At 39.6% G+C, this 26,145-nt stretch overlaps 1 protein-coding gene across 2 annotated transcripts in view; it reads left to right on the top strand.

The window, feature by feature from the left end:
* LOC138616308 (FERM domain-containing protein 5-like) overlaps positions 1-26,145 on the top strand; it is a 65,075-nt gene that overhangs the window by 21,595 nt on the left and 17,335 nt on the right. For both annotated transcript variants that reach the window (XM_069690525.1, XM_069690526.1), the window contains 3 exons: positions 22,591-22,695; positions 24,153-24,195; positions 24,383-24,461. In XM_069690525.1, the coding sequence (XP_069546626.1) occupies positions 22,591-22,695; positions 24,153-24,195; positions 24,383-24,461 (227 nt within the window). The remainder of the gene's footprint in view (positions 1-22,590; positions 22,696-24,152; positions 24,196-24,382; positions 24,462-26,145) is intronic.

Raw genomic sequence — 26,145 nt, 5'->3', positions numbered from 1 at the left:
GACTGACTTCCTTTTCTTGTGGACTATTTCACCCCAAACATCACATCATTTGTTCATTTGACATTTTTTCGATATTGCAGCAGTAGTCCTCTGATGAATGTTTAGCAGCCCTGACTATTTGTAAGAAACACTGCAGCTCTACTTTAGAGACCTCTGTGAATATTTGAGTGCACTCAGGTTACAGGATGTATGCTCTGGGCAGGTCATTCCTGCTACATTAGCTGTTCTCCTTCAGATGAAACAGTAATGCAGACATTGATGCTGTGGACATATGGCTTAGAAAGGGCTTCTTTATGTGTCAGTCATCCTCCTTGATGCAGCGCAGGCTGTTATGTTAGAGGGTTGGCAACACGTGATTGAAGAGAGCTCAGCTGCCTCTTAAGGCTCCCTTCCTCTCCTCAGTGCACGGCTACAGTGACACAATTGTCTGAGGTACTGGAGCTTTTAATTGAAAGACTTATACTGGAAGTATCTGTCCTAAATGAAGTGTCATCTCAATGGGATTTTCACTCTCACAGTGCAACACTCCTATGCAGAGAAGGAAATCAGTTTGAGCTTCAAATTTATCTTAGATATTCAGGATTGAAATTACCTATAATGTTATAGATTAATAAGGTAGATGACCATAAAGATAACTATACACAGAGCTATTTATCATTTATTGCAAAGCCGTTCTTCTGTGCTAAAAAGGGAAGAAAACTTAATTAGCTCATTAAGGACCTCTGATGTACTATTTGTTCATTGTGGAATAATGATGAGTCACTCAATGAGGTACTTAAGAGACTACTGTCATGCAATGCTACGTACACTGCTATCATTAGCTGTCTCCTCATCATTTCAAGCCAACTAATTTTTGGGCTACCAAAGGGCAGCTGGAACGAGGTGTGAACACAACGTTGACATTTTCACCTCATGAAGTTGATATGATGAACTTGCTAGTGAACAGTTGTCTTTTTGTACATCCAGCAGGTTGAGAGCAACATTAGCAGGTCTACCAAATTACTACCAAATATAAGTCCATTATCCTGTGAGTTTTAGCTCTGTGTTTGGTCTCTACCACCTCCTCAGGAAAATATCTGGCTCTTCAGCTGCTAAATGCTTCACTATGTTCCACATCTAGATTGCTACATCTGGATGTAGCAATCTGGTGCCGGGCAGATGTTGTACAGCAGGCAATAAAAGCGGTGAGGCCCGTCTTAAAGGAGGAGGCCATGATTTCAGAAGTTAGTGTCTCATCATCAGTGTGTACTTTGTTATATTTTGGTAATAATTCAAGTGAACAAGCTTTGATCGTTTTTTGTTTCATATTTGTAGTGTCAAAATGATTTGTTTACACAACCTAGCATAAGGTACCACCTAAGGGGTCCCAGAAAATCTGAATGTTCATGCGATGATTAAAGTGACTGAAAAGAGAACATTTCTGTTGCAAAATATATACTTTTTTTGTTTTGTCATTTCTTTTTCTGGTAAATATTGTTGTAATATTTTACTTCCTTAACATCTACAATTAAATATAATAATTTCTTCATTGATTTGTGTCAGTTTTGTCAAGAGAGCCGTCTCAAGTACACATTGCATTAAGCGAAAATGGTTGTGAATCACTGCTAAGACAAACAGATGTCTGGTCCAACCTACAAGTACATTTGTAATATATCGGTGAATCTTATTAACCTATCTCTCTGTCTCTCAAATCCTCTTTAAACGAGCATGTTTCCTCTGCTCTTTTATCCCTGTTATTTTTCTCCTGCAAATACAAATGCTCAGGGGAATGGACTGCTCATGCTCTTGTTGTACTGCAGGCTGGTTTGGCAGAGGTTGCCTGTACGGTGCTGTTTGCCCATCTTAGCACCGCTTGCAGTGCCCCACGAGGGGAAGCTGGCATTGGCTGCTGGGTTTAGCTGGGCATGTGCCCTCAGAAGAGGCTTAGCTCACAGTGGGGCAGCCAGCAGTGCCCTGTGAAATGAGCACGCTCGATCCTGTATGTAATTGTGTCTTTAAATGAAATATCGAGTTCGGTCTGACCTGCAGCTACATTCAGACTGACCTCCCGTCTCAAGTTGCACTCTAGGCTTCAGCCTTGCCTTGGCAGCCTTGTAACCCGTCATTGTTAACTAACTGGCAAATACAAACTTTTCAAGGAAAGGGATTAATTTACAGCAACAAGATGGCAAGAAACAGCATAAATCATCCAACAAGCAGAAAACCTTTTAATATGCTGCTGTTGTGAAGTCATCCCCTCCTTGACCTACGTGCCTTGTTGGACATCATGTCGGGACAGACATAAACAATAAATGAATCACGGCCCAACATTTTTTCCGTTCAGACTGTCTGGTTTGTGTGTGGAGTTGAGCTCAGGGCTGTGTGACAGGAATAAGAACGACTCTCGGTCGTCCTCTCAGGGGCTCAGTGAATCTCTGCAGCTCTGCAGCTAATTGTCTCCGCTGCTGTGCGTCGGCAGTCTGAATGCTGCAGCAGCGTTGCTCCTGTCACAGGCTGCTGTTTGCCTCTGGCAGTAATGGAGCAGGGGCTGCCTCACCTGTGAGGATTTGAACAGCAGGTAATGTGATAGAAATAATTACTTTTTAGAAATGAAAAATTTACCTTTTCCTGAAGTATTTTTCTGTATTTCACTGAAATGAAACCACTCTCGTCCTAATAACCCCACCTGTCAGGAGAAAGTGGGCTTTTATCTTCCTTAATCCCAGGACTTTCTCATTTGCATCTGTATGTAGCCTAGTTGTGTATAGGTTTATGTGGCAGTGCACTCCACAGTGCAGCACTGTGTGTGTGTGTGTGTGTGTGTGTGTGTGTGTGTGTGTGTGTGTGTGTGTGTGCGTGCGTGCGTGCGTGCGTGCGTGTGTGTGTGTGTGTGTGTGTGCGTGCGCGTGTGCGTGTGAGTGTGAGTGTGAAGAGAGAGGGTGTGTGTGCTCCAGAGTATTGCTTGTCGACTGGAGTAAAGTAAATGCTTCTACCTCATTCCAATCTCAGACCTCTTGCCAATTTGGTTTATTTTTACCCAAATTGGCAAACTCTGGCAATAGTCAGAGCACCGGAGACTTCCAGCTAACAGCTAACTGGTTTAGCCACATGCTAACTTGAATGGTGATAAAATAGTTCAGTCATGCGGCGCTTCTAGACTTTCCAAAAGTTATCAGATGAAATGGATCCAATTCTGACGGTGAAACAGGTCATTTCGCAGAGGTTATGACTATTAAAACAATGTATCCACTGTGTTACAGCTGAAATAATTGTTGGCATGTCCCATCTACACCCACATATTCCTGCACAAAGGTGGTAGAACATACTGTACCTTTTAAACAGGCTCTCTCCACTCTCTTTTTGCATTTTCATTTAGAAGGGAAAACAAGATCTACCTTTTATCCACATGACTTTGTCAGTCCTTTGCTGTAGAGATTAAATGCAGTCAAACTTGGTATAACTGACAGGTGTAACACTGTAGACAGTTTTTTTTGTTGTTGTAATTTTTGCATTGCCTTGAGTCAGCTTAACACTACTGAATGTGTGTGTTTATTCCTGGCTGCCACACTTGCTGTGTTGCAGCTGAGTTGCATTTTAATGACTCAGCAAAATCCCATTTTCTGGCTTCCTTTGCAAACCTCTTGATATTTGCAGGCCACTGTGACTGTGCACACTATATCTTTGAAGTTGTTGTTTAACATGGACTCCAGCAGTGTGTTTCCTAGTGCGCTGTCCATGGCAGTACACAGAGGGCTGCTATTATTGAGGGTGATTAGTTAATGGTTTTGGTACAGGAGGAGGAAAGAGGGAAATGTCTGCTGTCGCAAAGACTCAACAGCAGTTAATTATCACGGTGACAATTAATTCATTAAAATAACAGAATAGTACATAAATATTGTCAACATGAAGGTAAGGCATCTTAAAGGAGTAGTTTGACAGTCCAAGTCTTGCTGGAGTTTCAAACTCTGTAGATTTTTTTTTTCCTCTCCGTGCAACTTGGCAGAAGGTTAAGTTCTGGCAGAAACAAATATTTGTTTCCGCAGTATTTTGTGAAACACAGACTGGCTTTCCTGTTGAGACACAGATGAGGTATTCAGTACTACTTTCATGTCTGTGTGTAAATATGAAGCTGGATTCAGGAGCTCTTAGCTTAGCTTTGCATAACAAATACAAACAGAAGAAAAAAACTAGCCTTGTCCTGTGCAAAGTTTTAAAGTTAGGTATGACAATGTTGAAACAAAGATTTTGCTTCAGGTAAAGCATAGCCACAAAACAAGTCTGAAACACTGATGTAGCTTTTAATGCTGTTTTTAACACCAGTAAGGTACTTTGCATGTGCATATTTATGTTTCCTTCTTGCATGAATAGATAAAACTTAATTTCATCATATTACTTCATATTCCACCATGGAGGCATAATAGCATTGCCCTTCAAGATTGGATTTAACTCACTGTTGGTCCACATCTTTGAATGTACTTTGAAAAAAAAATTGTCAGCTTCTAAACTTGTGTGCTAATCTTCTACTTTTGCACGGCAGACATGGTGAGTGCTCCTCAAACGCTGCTCCACTAATGGAATCCAACAGTCTGAATCTATTGACATGATGTGACTGGACTTTCATGTAGTTACATGAGTTGGTTTGCAGTAACTCTTGTCATCAAAGATATTTGATTGTGACGATGGAGATGTAATGTGACAGAACTGGAGGATGACTAGAGAGGCAAAGAAAGCCAATGAAAGACTGCTGAACTCGTCTCAGGGCTCTGGTGCAAATCTGGGAAATGAATGTGCTTCTGTATCCAATTCAAGTCAGTAAATGTTGATGTTTAACTCAACAGAAAATTTACAGCCTCTGTGTGTGCAGTTCTGTAGGTTCCTCAGTGACTTCACAGGGGAATGTAATTGTACCGTGAGGTGTCGGATAAAAGACAGCTGGCTGTGTCTCTGTTGATGATTTGAAGTAGCAGGAAAAGCATAAACATTATGCCTCAGTCTCTAAAGTTAAGAAAACGTTTTTTTTCAGCAGAACATGCCAGATGGAACCAATTTGCTTCACCATGTGGTCTTTATGCGCTGACCCTGCTGTCTGTGTTAATGCCCTGGTCTGCCATTACCTTGACCCTGAGACACTCCTTATCCCAATGTCATTTGTGAGCTCCTCTTCCCTTCATATGTAATCATTTCCTCCTGTTAGATGTTTCAGAGACCATAAAAAAGATCTGACTATCACAGTGTCCTTTGTTTGTTGTTCAAACAGGCAGTGAAAGGAATACAACTTTTACTTTACAAGAGTAAAATACACGTTTCATCTTAAAATAGATAATTTGCCAAACTTTAAAAGCCGATTTGAAAAGGTTACACCCTCAGAGTGCTGCCCTTAGCAGATAGAGCCTACTTCAGAAACTAAAGATTGAAGATGGGAAAAACGGAGGAAAGAGCAGCTTTGATAGTGCTTCTTTATCCTGCAGGTATTTGCTTGGCCGCGGTGTTTTCTTCAAGCCCTGTTGCCCCTCTTTGTCGGTGCCTTTGTTTTCTGCTTGGAAAGAACACTTTTAAATATCTCTTCTCATTTCCAGCCCAGAAGTGACATGAAGTGTTAAGACCTGATGTGGCAATAACCTTACTTCAATCAGGAAGACGACTTTTCACTCTGGAGTTGTAAAGAGAATTTCCATGACTGTCAACTTCCCTCACTGTCAGCTGTCATGTTATCATTTCTGCTGTTTACATAGAAACAGACAGATCCCTCCACACTCTCTGTGCCGATTATCATGCCGTTTTTAGAATTTAAAACCCCTCTTTGCTCATCTGCCTTAAGCTGTTCAGTGACAGTGTATATGTGCCTCATAAAGATCATTTCTTCAAAGGCTGTAATTACCAAAACCTGATTTCTATTTGCTCCGTCATGCAATTAAAATGCCATTCATCTTTCAGATAGATTGTTCACGTCACAGGCATCACTACAACACGTTGGTGTTTTTGTGACCATGAAATGCTCTTTAAATATTTGTGTGCTGTGTGACTTGAGCCTGATGGAAGGGTGGCAGGGAAAGTGCAACAAAACGAGACCTCTGTCCAAACGAATCAACATAAGGTGAAATTAGGTTTATGCCATTACACTGAGAAAAAATGCTTAGGGACCAAGCCTGATTTCTGCACAATGTAATTCATTTGATAATTTGATGACTGTACATATGAACCATCAGGCTATTTATATATTTGACAGAGCTAAGTCAAATTCCACAACTCTGTGTGGATATTTACTGTTTTAAATCAGGATTATTATGGAGAATCACCAATCATCAACCATTTAAGCGTCTTTTATTACTATGCTTTTACTCAACAAAATAACTGAAAAGTAAAACAAGCTGCATGTGGAGGACATGGGTACTACCCCAACTTAACAAACATAAATGTAACTTCCAAAAGCATACTGCATTTGAGGTGTTTCTATCACAGTTTGAACTTATCTTTCCGCTGGTTAAAGTTACAGTCTTCAAGCTCTCTGTTTCCTTCTCTTTGGCGCCTCTATAGTGATAAGCGGTAATCGCAACTTTTGGACTTCTACAGATCCGAACGTTGTTGTCTGTGTGATGTCAGTCAGTTTGCAGTTGAAGACTGAACCTGTTGCAGTAGCTCCGTCCACTCTTTACAGAAGATCTTATAGAAAATAATTAAATACAGCATATAAAGTAAATCCCTCCATCCTGCAACATTATTTTCAGATTGTTAACATTCTCATACTTTTCACACAGATTCAGGACTGATTGTCTCTTTACCTGCTTAATGTGTAGATTATTGAACCCTTTTGTTAACTTACTCTTTCTGCCAGTAAAAATAATACGGGTCACCTAAAGGTTTATCTGTTCACTGTAGGCTGTGGGAGCAGAGAGGTTTCAGAAATGATCTGGATGAACTTGGTATTCTCTGTGCATGCCTGCAGGTTAGAACACTAGGAAATACAATAGTGTAGTATAATGTATAGAGCAGAGGCGTTTAAATGAGAACATTTTCATAGAAAGTATCAGTATTTCTAGAAGAAATAAATGTATATGAATTAATTATTAGGAATTGACGCATTTATATTCAAATGTATGACGTAAGGTTTTGGTCAAAGACAAACAGGATCATCTGTATTTAGGTACATTATCACTTTGTCGTTTCTGTGATTTCTAACGTGATCAAAGGTGTTCAAATAGATTTGTCTGCAGGTGTCTATTTCCTCTGTGGGTAAATGCTATATTGGTAACTACAGTGTGTGGGCAATTGTACCAAAAAGAATATTACTCTCAGCAGGCATTGAGATTGTTTTAAAAATCAGCCTCTGGACAGTAGAAACAATCTTTATGAGTACTCAATGATTTTCAGATTCAACAGAATAAACATGAATTCATTCAGCTCCTCAAGGAAACAGTGCAAATATGAAAATGTGAAGGAATTTTTTTCCCCTAATATATTTAATAAGAGTAGACGTCAGTACATGAATTAAAACAAATGACAAGATGGAAAATAAACTTCTATGAATTCAGTGTCTTAGAAATGAAGTGTGTGTAAAACAGGCTGTTTTCTTTGGGGCATTTGGCTGCGTTCCTGCAAATCACACGAGCCCTGAGTGAGTGTATGCAGAGGTCAGAGATACAGACATACTTTTACATCTTAGCAGCCAATATGACTCACACAGTTTGTCTTTTTGTAGTAAAAAGTATGAGCTCAAGACTTTTCCAAAGATAATGCAGCGTTCTCTCAGTTGGTGTTGAGGGTTATGCCCTTTCTTGCCTTTTTTCTCTTCACATCCACCCACACTGATGACCATAAAGACGAGGGTAACGGTTCAAACAACTCAAAGTGACTTCATTCAAAATTGCCTGAAAAAGCTGTATTCTCTTTTTGTATGAGCTTATCATGTTCTATTTTAGGTACAGCTGCCTGGATGTTAAGTTTAGCTAAGGACTTCCTCCTTCCTTCTCGTACTGTATGAAGGAGAACTACTTTGGTTTTTCACGGGTTTCCCTCCTTCCTACATCTTCAGCTGCCTTTATCAACAGATCAGTGCAAGAAGGAATCAGTTATACGGCTGCTCTGGCTCAGTTTGCGATTCACAAAACCATTCTGGCAGCATCCAGAGTGTTATGACAGCGCAGTGATGGTCACACTGTTCCCCAGAGGAAATAAACCAATTGATTCAATGCACCGGTGTCATCCCCGTGCATTCTGGGGAGCATGAGGAAAAGACAATGAAAAACCTTTTGTGTGAAGGATACATTGGTGCTACATTTCCCAGAGAATGTGTGTGTGTGTGTGTGTGTGTGTGTGTGTGTGTGTGTGTGTGTGTGTGTGTGTGTGTGTGTGTGTGTGTGTGTGTGTGTGTGTGTGTGTGTGTGTGTGTGTGTGTGTGTGTGTGTGTGTGTGTGTGTGTGCGTGCACCATCTGGTACATTTGATGAAAGAAGATAATGATAAACCACGGGCATGTGTGCATGTGTGAACATGGTTTCAAGATAGCTGATCCTACTGTAAGTGCCCGGTGTGTGAGAGCACAGTGTCCTTCTGAATCCTTGCCTGGATGCAAGCACAGCAGATGCAGGGCGCCTCCTTCTATCATGGGCCGTGATCACTAACACGTTTGACCTGCTGTCTGCTCGTTCAGGGCAACAGTATCAGGTGCGAGCACTTTTTACTGAGCGAATCACTGTCTATGGTATCAGAGCTCAAAGCTTTTTGTTACAGTGCTGACGTTAGGCACGACGTATAGTGATGCCAAGGTCTTTCCAAGAAGGAATATTTGTGGTTTTATGAAACTAGTAAAAAGCTTTGTCTTGATCTCTTTATTAAATCTTTGTGCAGCAGATTTTTTTTTTCTGCTTGCCACATCTAATTTGTAGCTGAAAAGTTTTTCCTTGCACATCTTTCAAATGGTTTCTGGCTGGCCTGTTCTCTTACTAATGCGACCACAATCTTATGCTGCGAATCTTATCGCTTACCTTTTCACTGTGAGCCAAATGGTCACTCAACCACATAAAAACAACTGTATATTAGCCGTGCTCCAAGAGTTTTTCTCTTCATTGACCTGCCATTATAGGACCTACGAAGCTGAGTAATTGTTGGGTGAAGTGGCTTCCGGGCATTTACTGCAGTTCGCTAAACCACTTATTTCTGGTACTTTGCATGAACGAAACAATATAGAAGCCATCATCACAATAAAGTCCAGAGTTGAGAAAGGAGGGATGAGATGCATGAATACTTTGTGCTTGATTTCTTTTTTATTAGTTTGCCTATATTGTAGTTTTTATAGGAATTTTTCTAATATGCCACAATAAATGTCTCTAGATATACTTCAGCTGCTGTATATTGATTCTGAAACATGTTTTATACCACCGTTACATAACGTGTGTCATAAAAGGTACGCACTGCTCGACACAAATCAAGTAGACATTTGAATGCAGACAAAGTCTTACACTCTTAACATCTGAGGGAAAAAGCCATGGCATTTGGTGGATCTTCTGTCACTTACAAATTGTTATTTTAGAAAAGAAAAATGTTGAGTGATTGTGTTTGAAAGCATCTCTTAAAGAAAATTTGTCAAAATAAGTGTTATGCCACAAACATGCCTGACCATACCTCAGCTAATTATACATGTGTAAAGTTTAATAAGTTATTGGTATTGATAATACACTATTATAGATTATTAACTTGAAGTGTTGTCAGATATTGTGAGCAGCACAACCCCACCAATTTCTCCTGATTTATCTATTTCTTCATAGCAGCCATAGTTTTGCTTCATTTATTATAACTGGATTTTAATTGGTGCTCTTTAGTCCACTTCCTCAAAGTTAGAGAAGTCTAAAAGAGCTGCTTGACATTTGCTGAGCTCAAAGCTGTTACATTTTTCTCTGATGCTCCTGGTCTGGGTCAACTTTGTGTTGCTTGACTAGCTTCAAATTAATTTGAACATTGTGTAAAGCTTTATCCTAATTAAAATGAGAAGTTTTCTGCATTATGGGGTTGTCTGTCGGGGTGTCATGGTTCTGTTTCAGAGTCGGTCTGTTGGTTGGTTAGTCGATCCACCACATTAGTTTACTGAAATATCTGTGAACTATGGGATGGATTCTCATGACATTTTCAATTCCCATAATCCTTAGTGTCGTTAGTGTTTGATGTGAAATAGTCAGCTAACATATGTTAATAATCCAAAGTATTCCAAATCTAGATTCTGTTTGAGTCTGTTATTTTACTGTTGTTCTAATGTTTTCTAAAACCATCCATCTATTTCTCAGGCACGATTTGTCATGGAAGGGTAATACTATTTTTTCCCAGTAGGTATAAAGGAACATGTTTGCTGTGATGTTGAAACTGCATGTGAGTGCTGGATAAATGGACAACATATGTTTTTTGAAAGTGTTTATGCTATTTTGGATCTGCTTGATCTTAAGTTGGACACTGAACACAACACAGCAGCCAACGGGAACTACAGGTTAGTCAGTAATTGCATTTAATATCTCTGAATAAGGTCCAAGACTAAAGTATCGTGCAGAAAACCTCACTCTAATAAATGAAAGTGTAGAGAACATTACATTACTAATTACAGTCTCCAGATTTAACTAAAGTCTCTTGTGATCAGGAGAAATGTTCCAGATTTTTGTCACAGTTTTAGTGAATCCAATTGAGTGTCCCTCCAAGTCTCTAATATGACATTAATCTTTTTATGTGAGAAAAATTACGTATATATCTTGAGGCCAGAGTCACATCCAGAGTTCAAAATTACATCACTGTTTCATTGAGCTAAAATTCAGAGACGCATTCAATTTAAAAATACTTCTAAGCTGTATTATATATTTTTAGATTTAGCTAAACACTTGCATTTATATGTCTGTCAAATTCATGTATTTTAGATATCCAGTTGGCTGTGAAAAAACACATTTCACTTCTAAAAATGACAGTAAAAGAAGGAACTGTTTAGACCCCACAGTCTCCAGAAGACTTCCAGCACAGTACATGTGTCTTATCTCTGCTGGAGGGGACATCATGCTATACTGATTGTGGAGTTTCTTGTTTTAATGACTCTATATGGTAAACCTTTCAAATAATATCAGTTATTTTCCCCTAAGTAACCAAGACAGGTGCTTCGGGCAAAAACAGCTTTGTCAAATACAGCTGACAGTGTATCTGTCACAGAAACCAATATGAGGAATGTGATCCGCATCATTTATATTTACCCCTATGATCTTCAGGATCAAGATCATGACCTTTTCTGTGTGCAGTTTATGCATCTATAAATGACCAAGCAACTTTGAGCCCCTGTAAAAGGAAGTAATGGGCTGTTTTGGGACATGATCAAAAACACAATGCTGTATCTAAGTCAAAATCACATTTTCCATAAATACTGCCACGTTTGGGATACCAGTTGAAAAATATACTATTTTTCCCTGTTAAGATATCTCTCATTTGCTGTGTGTGTATGTTTTTGAAATTAAGTTTTGACTATGAACCTACAGTGAAAATGTTGACTGGGTATATGTTGCTTGTTAAATGTAAGACACGGCAGCAGCTCTTACCTTTCTCTACAGAGAGCAACGACTCAGCTGCTCTCCCACTTGACTTAACAACATTTCCCAGGTCAGCATATTTCATACTTTTTATATCACTTGCAAGTTTGATTTGTATTTAATTGGGGCAGACTATTGAAATGGCAGTAAATATTATTTCTGTCTTCTGATCATGTAGTTGTTGCTGCATACTCAAGATGTGTACACTGTATATATTGTAAACTTAACAACACTTTACAATACCTTGATACTGCAGTCAATCTATATGCAGATTTAACGAGTGCATACATTTGAATGGAGTATGTTGCCCTCAAGGTTTTGAGGGAGTCTCAACAACATTAGAAGCAATGCGAGTACAGACACAGTACCTATAGGACGTGTAAAACATCTCGCCCACGCTACCATTACTATGCATGTAGCATAGTTGAACTGTTGCAAGCTGCAGTGTAGCGGGGTTTAGCAGTTAACACTCTACTGTGATTTTGACAATTTGTGTTGGCTGCCCTGTGCAGAAGGCAGGCAGCTGTGTAGTGTGTAATGTATGTAAGGTAGGCGCTATCCATGGTTTGTCTGCCAAAACACTGCTATAGAATTAGTACTGAATAAATCCACAGCATGTTTTCCTACATTTGAACATTTCTCCTAATCAATAAGACCTCCAATGTGGTAAGATGAAATATACTTTTTTGGTTTGAAAAAAAAAAAAGAGGATGAAAACTTTTAGAGTTATAGCTAGATTCTGCAAGGACTTATGGTAAGTGCACTACTGAGTCCCTCAGGCTGAAGGGTTAAAGGAAGGACAAACAACAGGTACTCAGTGGTCTGGCTTCTTTTCATGCACATCACTGCCCTTTTCCAGGAGGAAAACCTGAGAGACTTCTCAACTGGTGCAACACTGTATGACTGTTGTCTTTGTTTGTTTTTTGTTACTTTATTAATTCTTCTCCTGTCTTTTATCTTCTGCCATCTTTTCTTCCTCTCCTCTCCTCTCCTCTCCTCTCCTCTCCTCTCCTCTCCTCTCTCTCCTCTCCTCTCCTCTCCTCTCCTCTCCTCTCCTCTCTCTCTCTCCTCTCCTCTCCTCTCCTCTCTCTCTCTTCTCTCTCTTCTCTCCTTCTCTTCTCTCTCTTCTCTTCTCTTCTCTTCTCTTCTCTCCTCTCCTCTCCTCTCCTCTCCTCTCCTCTCCTTTCATCAGTGGTGAGCACTAACAGTTTGGTTGCCCCTATAACTCTTACAGGTTTTCTGCTCTCAGGGCCACTTCTCCATAGTAGCATCTCTATAATTGTGGCTGCAAGAGGCTGAGCCTCTAGCTCAACGAGAAAGGATTTACACAACTGAGCACTGATAGTGAACACGGTCCCAGCATTCCTTATTCCCACTGGGCCACTTCAAGGGCAATAAGATGGCAGCCTGCTGACAGCAAACATCTTTTTTAAGAGGATCACTGTCTTTCCTTCTTTCAGCGGAGAGCTGTTATATATGGGTGAACATAAAAAGACAATAATGGAGGTGGGTTACACTAAACCACCAATATCATACCTGATGAAAGCAAGTTGGTGTCCCACAGGTTGTTAATGCATCGTACATGGAGGAGCTCTTTTGTTAAAACAACATTATGGTTTTTTACAATTTTAGTAAAATAAAGTTCACAGTAAAGTGACAACACTGTAGATAGTGGCTGTGGGTGAGATTGTGTGTGTCAGGAGAAACAAAACATTGTATGAAATCTTTGCATGAGTTGTATGTCAGTATCATTATTGTCTAACAAACTGGAAAGACTGAAGTTTATCTGTCATGGTGTATTTCAGTTCGGCAGTCTGTTCAATCACATTTAAAAGCTTAATGGAAACAGTGTTTCTGGAACATCATGTGTCTTTTATTTTTCCCTAAAAACTGGTCTAAATGATACCAATGAGAGTCATATGCAGGTTGCCTTGGAGAAGAGGCCAGTCTTTGATGCGAGTCAATTATGGTACCAAATTCCAAATGCTGCACTGTCGCAGTTGTTAAAAAAATGCAGCTGAATTCAACAGCCGCTCTTCCTTCATCCCATCGTAAGTCAGAATTTCAAGCTTGGTGATTAGATGTTTCTCAGCGAAATGCACCATGCCAGTTAACTCACAAGGTTGTACCTTCAATGTTTTGTCAAAGAACCAGAAGTTGTTGAAGCAGCTGTAAAAGTTTGTGATGATTTTTTTAACCAGGAAAGATTCATGTGGGCCACATGACATTTAACTTGCAGAACCAGGCCTCCTTAAATAGCTCTCATGAATACATTTTATGAGGGATTTTTTTTATTCATAAAGCAAAATGTCAAATAGACAAGTTTTCTTTTCTTTTTTTCCGTGCTAAGCACTGTGACTTTGCAAGAGGTGCAAAACTCAGTAAAAACCTCAACATTTCTGTTAATGTCTGGAATTAACAAACTAATTCATTTGTGAATTGATTTTACAGTGAGGTGCTGGTTGGTATATTTTTTAACTTTGGAGATAGACTGTCTTTATTCTACGATAACACCTCGTGTAGCTGTAAACTCTGTGTACTTCTAGCTTTATTATCAACTGGCCACATTTTATTCCAGAACCTAGACCTATTAAGACCCTGTTCTACTACCAAAACATAAAAATGGTTTATGAAAATTTTAAAGTAAGTTCCGCTTTAGACAAAATACCTCACTTGGAATAAAATAAAATGTTGAGCGGTTGCACTGTGGAAGCCCAGGTGTGCATAGCAGCTCTTCTCGCAGTATTATTTCACACAGAGTGTTGTTTCTTGAGTTACATTGGGGTTAAATCTGGGGACGAGCAATATATCCTGAGCAATTTGAATAAGTGTCACTGTGCTGTAGAGCAAGAATGAATCACCAGCCAAATGTAAAGTAATGGCTGTGCAGGCAAATAAAGACCGAGTCTCATTCTGTTTGGGGGAATTACATGGAAAGGAGAGAGCCCTATCCATAAGCAATAATGTGAGTCACACCCATATAATTACCATTAAGCATGGTTTTATTCACAGTTTGAATGCGTTTTTTCCAGCACTGGTCTGTTTAGCAGCCTCATGCTTTTAGGTGAGTTGTACTCAACCGCTGTTGAGTGCTGAAATAAATACTCCATGCTCTTCTTTATCAGAGTACTGCAAAAAAAAGAAAGAAAAAAAAACCTCCACGTAATGTTTTGGGTTTTCAGTTTGACTTCTTGGGTTGCTGAGATGAATCCTTAGCAATCCTTTTTCTGCTATTTCAAAGAGGCCATTACTGCAAGATGGCAGAGATAACGGAATACAATTCATCAGTAGTGCTTTCATATCTCTCCATGAAATAGGAGGCTGTAGCCAGCAGCTGGTTAACCTAGCATAAAGGAAATACAGCTAGCAGTCTGTGTCTGCTATTTTTTTTTCTTTTATTTCAGTTCTACTATGTAAATACAGAGAGAGACCAAGTGAAACCTTGTTTAAACAATAATGACCAGGTTATTTAAGTGTATGGTAGCACTGTCCCTGCACATCACCATGCCACTTATTATTTTGAAATATGTCAAAATGTGTACCCAGCATACCTGAAGTCTGTAGACGGTATTGTAATGTAACTGATTTATTACTTCCATCAGATTGCCAGGGAGAACATGCTGAGTGTAAATCTTCTAACACCATACAGCTGCTGACTGACAGGAATATCCACTATGGCTTTTCACTTCTGCACTCCAGAATATGGAAAGTAGCCATTACCATATCATACGATTATAGTAAGCCATTTACAGGCTTTGCTATTTGCAGCCTTGGAGGCAGCAACTTTAAGAACATTGAGAATCAGCATAAAGATCATGCAGTGGAGCACTCATATATGGTAACGACACACTGTGTTGTGGAGCCGCAAAGAAGACCACTGCAAACCATTCTTCCACTTAATCACCTGCTACCCAGGAGCGGAATTACAAAGCTAAAACAACACATCGTCAAGCGCCACTGTTACCAGATGCCACGAGAAGCAGTAACCTTTCAGGGCCATTCGCTCAGTTATTGTAATTTCCATCCTCTAGCTTAAAATGACACCATCATTTATTGATGTGGTGTTTCCCAAGCTGATATGGAACCCCTCTCAATAATTAATCTAACGCAAGGCCCGGCCAGGCTGAAAGAGCGGCGTGCTGCTGCCGACGCTCCACTAAGGACCACAGTGATCATTTGGCCCCAGTCTGGGTTATTTCCATCTCCCCGTTTATCACTTTTATTATAGCTGTGATGAAACACTGCGCGTGCTTCCATAAAGCACTTACGGACCTCTGCTTGTTTAATACATTCCTCTCCCACTGACAGGCCTGCACTAATCTCATTTACCCGTGAATCACTGTGGATAATATCCCGGCCGCCTGCTGCACACACCCCTACGCTATTACTACTGTTATCACTATATATCTCATAGGAAACACATTACATACATGAACATGTGCACATGTAAGAAGACAAGACACCATACTACTGTTACTGCCACTGCTTCTACACTGACTACCGATCAAAGTCGAACTGCTGTTACCAGAAATGATATCCCTACCTCTGTTGCTGCAAAGAGCTGCTTCTTTGCCTTCTGCTTTTAAACTTTCCCAAACTTTACATGAATAATTATCCCACTGCACAGATGCTGCTATAAATTTTTTGCTGCCCGTCTTGGTTTGAGCTGATGTTTGAGCTGGTTACCTCATGTCCTTCAGTCCTCTCCGCAGGAAAATTGGGATACGTAGTTTATTGGTGGCATTTTGGGTCAGCCCCGGGGTCTGATCTCAGTTGGACAAATAATCAGTAATTCAGATCAGATGCCCAAGCTATACCACGACTGGTTCCCGCAACATAAAAGTGCCGCGGTTCCACTTTAAGCTTCTTCTTGCTACTTAGTTCCACACATTTCCCTGAGAGTATGGCCACAAGCCATGAAAATAAAACTCACATTAGCTGCTTGTATCCATAATCTTAGTTTTTTTTTACTCATTACCCAGTGCTCATGACCACTGTTTAAGGTAGATTGACTGGTGAGCTTTGCCTTTAGTCTCTCTTCACAACTAAGGTCCTCTTAAATGCACATCAAGGCCTGGGACACACTGCATGCATGGTGTGTGCGTGGCTGTTGCGGAACATCTGGATTTTCATTTTGGCGGCCATGTTAACAGGTTAGAGCAGCAACACGGCCTGCGTGAGGAGTCACACTTTGCGTCTTCGGTGCTTCATCTAGTGAACAGACCCGACCCCTTTTTTTCCACTCGTAATGCATGCTTTTCCTGGCAAATATAGACCGAAAATATCTGTGATCCCTTTATATCAGAAACCCAGTGTTGGCACTAATTATACCGTGGTGATAATTTAACAGGTGTAGGCGCTAATTATACCATGGTGATAATTTAACAGGTGAAGGGCAGTATCTTCCAGGTTTTTTTTTGTTATCTCTCCTCTGTGTGGGTGATGTGCTTATGTGTCTGTGTCCTAGTCTGAACGAGGGTAAACAAAAATCAAGTGCCTACTTTTTCGTTACGACTCTTTACTTGTCAGGCCTCAAATATTTGATCACTGATGCCATTATCCAAGGGAAACTTAAAGATTAAATGATTGAACTGGCAGTAGCAGCTCCATTAGCAGGACAGGCATTTGGGTCCATTCAAAGAGGGGAGGAGAGTTAGGCACTTGTGGACACTTGTTAGGCACACGGAGGGCAGCCAAGTCGATGCAGCCGCACAGCGCTGACGGTAAGGCTCAGAGGGGGGCCAGGCACAAATGTGACTGTACCAGGGATCCGCACCATCCACAGCATGCATCCGGACAACCAGTTCATTAGCCCTCAGAGCAGTGTCGCCAGGAGTATGTTGCTTAGGTGGAGGAAGTGAGGCACACAGAGTTGAGGAGAAGTATGAGAACAGTCTGCTTGACATGTTATTTGCAGGAAATAAACATTTTCATGTCTATCCTGATGAAGAAAAAAAAGTGCAGTCTGTTAGCAGCTGTATGTCACTGTGGACTAATTCCAGATGAGAACACAAGAAATCACTGACATTAAGCTCATAAATAGTTTACAGTTATTCGCAATGCGATGTGATGAGATGACAGTAGGCAGTATTTAAGCCATGCTTTGTTTACTCTGAAATGTGATGTATCATTACTGATTTCAACTCTATAATCCTGTTTTTAAAGCCAGCATTTATTATGGACTTCTTGACATTTATCAAAACTTTACCAAATGGGGTGCATCAGAAAAACGTTGTTACCACTACATTTTACGGTCTGGGGAAAGTTGAAAATACAACAAAAATCAACCTCACTGCAAAGCCTGTTGAAAATGTATAGCCGTTTATCTCAATAACAGGTTATTTTATTTTCCGATGATTTCATTATGGTTTTTTTTGGCAATAAAAGGGTTTTTAATCTAAAGATAGCACAGATCTAACTACTTCCCCCAAAGCAATAAAACCTAAGGAAGAGAGAACAGTGAGAGAAGCAATTCCCACACTGAAATCACATGTCCACAAAACACATAATAGATCTGCAGTTTATCCACTCAAAAACAATAAAACAGTTGCTTTAACTAGCTACATACAGTATTTCCTGCTTATAGCCACCAGTATATTGCAGCTTGACTCTGAGTTTAAATCTCATAAGGATGTTGAGGAACGCTTACCTTCAGATCAATAGTGTTTCTGCCTCAGAGCCTGCATTTGTGTCCCAGTGGAGCCCCGGTCAGCTCACTGAAGTCTCATTGGTATGCAACACAACACCACACATACATTGCAAGTTTTTGGTCAGCTGCCTATTGGCATTAGACTCTGCTTTATCCTACTGCTGTTTAATCAAGGCAGAACAAAGTTAGGGTATGTTTTCTTCTTACCGTTATGTCAGGTAAATTACCAGGAACAATAGGATTACCTGCATTCAATGTACAGCACAATGGGAACTCAAGCTCAGAAGTCCTTTATTAAGTCAGGCCATTTAAAACCTGTTATAACAGATGTTCAATCCATTGTAGAAAGTGTGTATGAGCTTACTCTGTGTGAAATCTTCACTCAGGAGTTTAGTGTTCTTGAATGAATGGTTCCTACAAATGCATCTTATTCCTCTTCATTAATTTACTAATGTGTTGGACTGAGATAAATCACCCTGCATCATTGTTGTTGTTTCATAACTACTAACATGGACATGGCTCATCAGTAACTTCTCTCAGACACACATACACAGGGAAACGCAGGCAGACAAACACACACACACACACACACACACACACACACACACACACACACACACACACACACACACACACACACACACACACACACACACACTCAGGCAGGGCATATACTAAGACATGTACACATAGGAGGAAACGCACATTAAACTCCATGATTAATTAGAGAGGCTTTTTTCGGGCATCGCTGTAGTTTACACTACAGAGCACAGCAGATGGAGGGAGTGGGAGGTATACGTTCTCAAAATGTTGTGGATCTTGAAGTTTCACAGGTGTACCAGCGACGTTTTTAATAGAGCAGGAAGAATTGAGGATTTTGTTTATGTGTGTGTGTGTGAGAGAGAGAGAGAGAGAGACCGCAAATGGATGCATGTTTCTATTTTTGCTGCTGGGCAAGTCAGCAGGCCTGTCCTGGTGAGTCAGGGTTTATGTCGTGACAGTGACATACAGACACACTGACAGAGGAGATGGAGGGTCAGCCCAGTGCATCCTGGGAAAGGTCTGGCCAGTGCATAGCTTGACACAACTGGACCTGATAAATCTAGGTTGGGTTGTGCTTTGATGTAGGTTGAACACCCGCTCAAACGTTTCATTAACAAAATGCTAGAAACTAAGATATATTATGAATTATCTAACTTAATTTACGGAAATATTGTCTCGATGCTTCAGTAGTATAATTCAATCTAATAAACCTCTTCAATTACTTGATACATCCTTTGTTAGGTTTGTCATTACAGAAGCCTGCTGTACAGACAAGTATTTGAATATGTTGAATATCTTATTCAGCACACGTCTGATATACTGTAGCTTCAAGCAGATGATGTTGTCATGAGAACTGAAACAAGACTGTATGTACAGACAGAACACAAAGCTCACTGTAGAGGTGAAAACCATATGATACAGTCTGGGGAAAGACACCATTTGATTCAAACTTGCTGGGGCTGCACGAATTGGAAAGGAGACACTACGGAAAAGTTGAAAATGTTTCAACTTGACTGAACAATGTATGCATGTCCGGGGGCTATATGAATCTGCTTCATAACTGTACAGAGGAAGGAGGAAAACGAAGAGAAACTGGAGGGAAGTAACAGAAAGAAGTGGAGTCAGAGGCTGAGCTGAACACAAACACGGTGGTCCAGGATAATTCTTCTTAAAGACACTGAGAAGCTCCTGTTAAATTCCTGTGTTTCCTATGATTGTGAAGGTGGTGCACTTTTCATTTATCAAATTATGAAAAAAGCAACCCCTCACATTATGGCTCCTTGATCATGAATGACAATAAGTGCAGATTTGACTGTAGCACATGAAGCGGAAGTTCTGATGTCACCTAAGGGGTTTGCTCTGAGATCTGATCTCATATTGAGTGAAAAGAAAAGTGTGAACAGGCTTCATCACACTTTATCACATTGTCTTAAATGATGCATCTCAGCAGGCCTCAACATAGATTGTTGTGGTTCACACATCCTTCATTGCAGTTATTCTCCTGTCCTCTCTTTCTGATTGCATTGCTGTGGCATGCTGTATTGAGACACATAAATCAGTGTCATCTGGCTGTTTGTTCTCTCTCTCTCTCTCTCTCTCTCTCTCTCTCTCTCTCTCTCTCTCTCTCTCTCTCTCTCTCTCTCTCCTTCTTCTGTTTTGTGCCCCTCTCTTACTTTGGCTTTTCTCTCTATTTGGTTTTGCCTTTCTCTTCTCTTTTCCCCCCTTCCTGTTCTCACATATCAGCTTTGGACTTCCTCTGACTGTGCAGTTTTGTGTCATTTTTGTGAACACAGTGTCTCTTCTAAAGGGCAGAGTGGGATATTTTATAGTGTCCTTTACCCCTGAAGAAGGAAAATACAGTATATCCTATATGTACAGTGTACACAGTACAGACAAATTCCCACTGGATGTTGATGCATTCCCTCCGCAGGCATGCACATCTTCTTGGTGATGCATCCTAAAAGAGAAATGTTTTAAGACATATTGGAATAATAATTATAACTACCTGGTTCAAATTTCTGGAAACTACAACCGTTTCTTTTCCCTCAGTGAAAAACAGACTGAAACATGTCCTTGCAGATGAAAATGTAAATATTGTATATTTCAAAAATATTACCCTGGAACACAGGGTGTCGCCCACTTCCCAGAGAAGTCCATATTCAGTGTATCTGCACAGGACGGTTCAGTTTATCACATGACAAATGTGTAAGTTTCATACTGGACCTGCTTTTGACTGGCCTGCATTTTGTGTTGTCACATCATCAAGTTTTTACACATCATAAACTCAGATTTAGGTGAGCACAGATACAATTTCCCCCACCAGCTGATGAATGTAAAAACAACCTTTTAGTGTCCAACTCTGTGCAGACATCATTGCATCTTGAAGGTTAAACATCCAAAATGAAGTCACAATTAGCATAATAGGCTACCTGCTTTCATGATTAGTATGTATTGGTATGCCAGTGAGTAAAGTTTCCACACTTGACCTGATTATATTTAAAGCAAAAGTTATATTTTAATTAATCTGCTTACTTGCTTTCTTGCTCAGAGTTAAAAAGATAAATAACACTCATATCTTCACAGTAAGTAAAAGGCTGCAGCCCATTAGCTTAGCGCAAGGACTGGAAATGGGTTAAACAGCAATCAAGGTTTCCAAAATGGTTGTAGTTTCAAACCGTGCAGACATGTAACTGGTAACAGTCATCTCATCAAACTCTCTGGCTTAAACATGTGACATGATGCTGAGGATATAATTTGTATTAACATATCAGTTCATTCTTTAAAATGTTGCACCCTCTTAAGGTAACTATCCCCTTTTCCATCCGAATTTGATGCTTTTGAACATGCTGAACACCGTTTAGGACCCTGAGCTGTTGTGTATGTGTGCCTCCTCACCTATGGTCTACACTACAAGCCTCAGAGTGATGACACCTATTTAAAAATACTGCAGTGTCTTGGTTCTGAATTGAATTTTGCTGACTTGGCTGTAAAGCCCCCAATTAAGTGTTCATAGTTACGCAGTCAGAGGCATATCTACCTTATTGTTTCAGTTACATCTAAATAAAGACTCCATTAAAAATAGGTTTTAATGAGTCTTTTGGGGCAGATGCAGCTTTTTGTAAAGCCCTCTTCTCTCTGAGATAAATGGTGAGTGCCAGGAAATCAGGCCCCCACCACACCTAATGCTCACACCTGATCAAGGCGACTCTATATTTGTATTTGGCTTCCCTATAGTTGAACTATTTGAGGGATACTTTTTTTTTTTTATCACAAATCACGGATTAAAATGTAAACAAATAAACAAATAATATATAGACACATAATATTCAGTCAGATTTTTGTCTTGCTTTTCATGACAAGGACTGCATCTCTTTTTTTCAGCCTGACGTTTCCTTTGCCTACACCTTGTCTCATTGCTTTCCCAGGTCTTTTTCTGCAGCAGAAATGTTCAGAGCTTTCACAGATGGCTGCTGCCTCAATATGAATATTTGATAGCCCTCATATATCTCCCTTGAGGGTAGTGAAATATTAAAACCCTTTCTGGTGGCCGTTTCAACATCTCAAAGGCTCCAAAAAGAGGGACTTCCACATGAAGAGGATAGAAATCACGTTGATGTCACATTATCAATGAGTTTTTAAAACATCCTCTTCATTTTATAGGTGTTGTTTGCTGCTGTACCTTGCCAGAATCTAGACTGAGTGTTTGCATGTACAGTGTGCTCCACTGATCTGCTGGGGGTTCATTAACTGTGTCTGTGAATATGCAGATATTCGGAAGGAGTGTGGGGACTGGAGAGTCCATTCAAATTAAGTTTTACATTTTTTTCCCTCGTTCCTTCTCTCTGTTAGTACAGTGTATGAATTTTCTGTCTTTCAGCGGGATGCCAAGGGACAGTACCTGTTTGATCTCATCTGCCACCATCTCAACCTGCTGGAGAAAGACTACTTTGGCATTAGATATGTCGACCCAGACAAGCAGAGAGTGAGTATCACTTTTTTATACTTATAATAAACCTAACTAAATATCAGCTGGTTTAAATTCATTTTAATCCAGTGGTGAGTCTGCTACATGATGAGTCATGATTTGGCCTTTTCTCCAGCCATCTGTTATGTTTCTTGCATTTCTAACCCCTCTTCTCATTTCCTTCTGTCATTTTGATATTTGAAAAGATTTCAACAAACTTAACTGTTGTCAAAAACAGGTATCTGTAAAATGCATTGCATTAACAGTAGATATTGGCTTTTAAATTATTATGTTCATGAATCATAATCATAATCCTAGGTCACGCATTTAAAATACCTGAGAACTTGTCCACCTAAGTCAGCAGAGAAATATTTTATCCAGGAATATACATTTTACATTTCTATAAAGTAAAACCACATTCCATTTAACAGGCTACACTCGATTTTAAGGATAATACTGAAACCATTGGAAGCTGATGCAAGGATAAGAAAGCATCTGTGGCCTCTTTTTTTACAAAACAATGGCTGCTCTTTACATTGTTGCATTCTCCACTGGGTTTTAGAGTCTGTAGCTGTTAGAGCAGATTACCCAGCATCACAGGCAGTGATGGATACTTTAATAAATGTCGTTTGGTATAAATGTTAGCTCTAATGAGTCTCTTTCTCTCTACATAATATTAAGGACAGGTAGTTAGGCCTGTAGGTTAATTATGTACGATGGCAAAAGGCAGCGCCTTTGATATAAATATATCAATCAAAGGATTGATATGAATATATCAATCAAAGAAAATAACACCGTTCTGGGTGAATTAGCAGGGCTTGAACTGTGTATTTGTTAATTATGCACTCCAGAACTGTGAATGGGATTACACATGCTTTGAAAAGCTTGAAAAGGTTATCCACTTTGCACTCTCAGAGTTCCCTCTGTAGACATCAACCAGCTGACTGACGATTTAAGATGTGAATGAAAAAAACATAGTTAATCAATAAAAGGCTAGAAAGGCATCACCGTGTTCTATAGTTACCCTATGTGATTTCAGTGCTATGTCACTGTTTAAAGACAGTTTCAACTCATGATGTTTAGCACTCTGACAGAAAACAGCACTCCCCTGATTATCTTCCAAACAGCTTTCTTTCTGTTATCTCCTCTGTGCATGGTGACTGCGTTGGAGGGAGTCTAAATGAACAGAAGCCGAGGAGATCGGAGTAATTCTACTGTGCCTTCCAGCTATAGATTACAAGACATCAGCTGCTGAGCAATCAGACCCCAGACTGACGGTTTAGCAGCCAAAGATTCAGTACTACTTTTCCGAAGTGCATCTGGACTTGCTTGAGGTTCTTTAAGATGTTTCAGCTCTCATGCAAACAATTTAAGAATCTCAAACAAGTTCGGTTGCACTTCAGATAACCGAGACCTGAATGACTGAGGTTTATTTCCAAAGTGCAAGTCTTTACCTCTCTGTCTGTGCCTTTCAGCACTGGTTGGAGTTTACAAAGTCAATTGCCAAACAAATGAAATGTAAGTACACTGTTTAACATGCTTAATTAGTTTGTGCCTATTACTTTGGTGGTTCAATCTACTTCAAAAGTGTCATGATAATAAACCTATAGGACAAAATGTTCAAAACATAATATCCAAAAAGAAATCATGTGTGCACACTTAAAAACAACAATGCAGAATTACAAGTTTATTCTTCTATTCACAGCCCAGCCTCCCTTCACCATGTGTTTGCGTGTCAAGTTTTACCCACCCGACCCCGCTGCCCTGAGAGAGGAAATCACCAGGTAAGATTTCAAACAGCTTAATGGGCTGCACGTGGAGGATGAACAAATTTATTCATATTGTTGATTTGTAAGAGAGTTTTCACAATATGATGGATTATCTTTCATCATATGTTGATATGTATATAAAATACGCTATTTGTAATTGTAATTTGTGTCTGACTTGGTTTTTGCACAACTATTTGTGATGTCACAAGTCATGCTAGTGAGCCCCACCCCTTAAAAATGTGTTTTTCGTGAGTACAGAGAAACTTCCCTCTTAATCAGATGTGAAAATAGCCTTCTAGTTTAAACTCTACCTCACTCTGCACAGTGAATTTCAAACATTCAACTGTAGGAACAAGAAGATAAACACAGTTTTGAGTGGAAAGGAACTTTAAATCTAAATGTTACCATTTGATGTATTGTTCCAAATGTAGCTTAAGGTTAATTTCATTCTGCATCTCACAAGTGAATCATTTGCACAGCAACAGAGCACCACTAAACTAACTAGACAAATAAGTAAAGACATAGTACAAAGGTAGAAACAGTAATAAGTCAATTGCACAAATAACAAAGAAAAGATATTTAGTTTGATAGAAAAACTGATAAACAGAGTCTGTGGTTTTTGAGGGTGACATTTGAAAAATTGCTTGTTACAACACGCTGTCACTTATCAGGTCCTGAAACTGAGAGTAGTGACATTCATATGCCTCTTCAGAGCATCTTCAGCTGAGTTAAATTGAGTGTACTGCATAGTTTGTATGTGTCCTGTCTGCAGCGGGTGTGTACATGATGATGTGTGTGCAGAAGTAATCTCAGTTCCCCCTCTGTGGGACACACTTGTAATTTCAGCAACTGCAATCATTCATTTGAGGAAAACAGTCAATCTAAAAGAAACTAAAAACTGTGAATAAAAAGCTGTTGTGCAATCAGCAGCACAAACACAGACAAGTAAAGGGATTTGTTTTGAATACTGTAAATTTTACCTTGTATGATGCAAGTTAGGTAAAACCGGCTCCAGTATTTTCTGAAAAGCTGAGAAAGCAGAGTTTTCTGAATTAAATGTGTAATAATATCAAAATATATTTTTATACAAGCCTTTAAACAGAAAACAAAAATGTCCTCGTGATTGTGTTTCTCTTCTGGTATCACAGTTCTATTTATTCACAGCAACTACTTGCTGGTTTGTTTGATCACTCGTTAATGATATCAAAAATAATCTGAAAAGGTAACGCCTCTTACTTTGTGTCATGATGGATGGTACAGGTCAGAAAAAAACCCTGGTGTAGAGGGTCATGAGGACCAATCACTGGCCCCTTTCAGGAAGAGGTCGTAATGTGTGTAATAAAACTGAAATGGGATTAGAAATGACAAAATTTAAAGAACAGAATGGAAACAAGAAAAACACATTACATGCGATGCATTGTCAAAAGAAAATTTGCACCAGCACCCTGTATCATTTCCACCTGGAGCCAGTAGCAACAAAAAATACACAAAGACACAAACCACACAGGACATGTTTAAGTTCATCAAGTTAGCCCACACATCTGATTTATTTTTAGTGGACTCATCCCTTTTAAAAAGAAAATGTGAGTTATGGCAATGGTGAAAAGTGTGGAGCTGGATTTTATAATGTCCAACTCGCATAATTAAACAGAATTTCAACATAGATTCCCTAGTAATAAAGTCCTTACCTTCAGCTCGG

This window comes from Brachyistius frenatus, unplaced genomic scaffold (assembly GCF_029030835.1).
Source record: "Brachyistius frenatus isolate BFR_SWC_R1_liver_20210118 unplaced genomic scaffold, ASM2903083v1 Contig_9, whole genome shotgun sequence".
Classification (NCBI taxonomy): Eukaryota; Metazoa; Chordata; class Actinopteri; family Embiotocidae; genus Brachyistius; species Brachyistius frenatus.
Note: the sequence above shows the minus strand (reverse complement) of the source record. Positions and strands in the feature narration are given on the sequence as shown.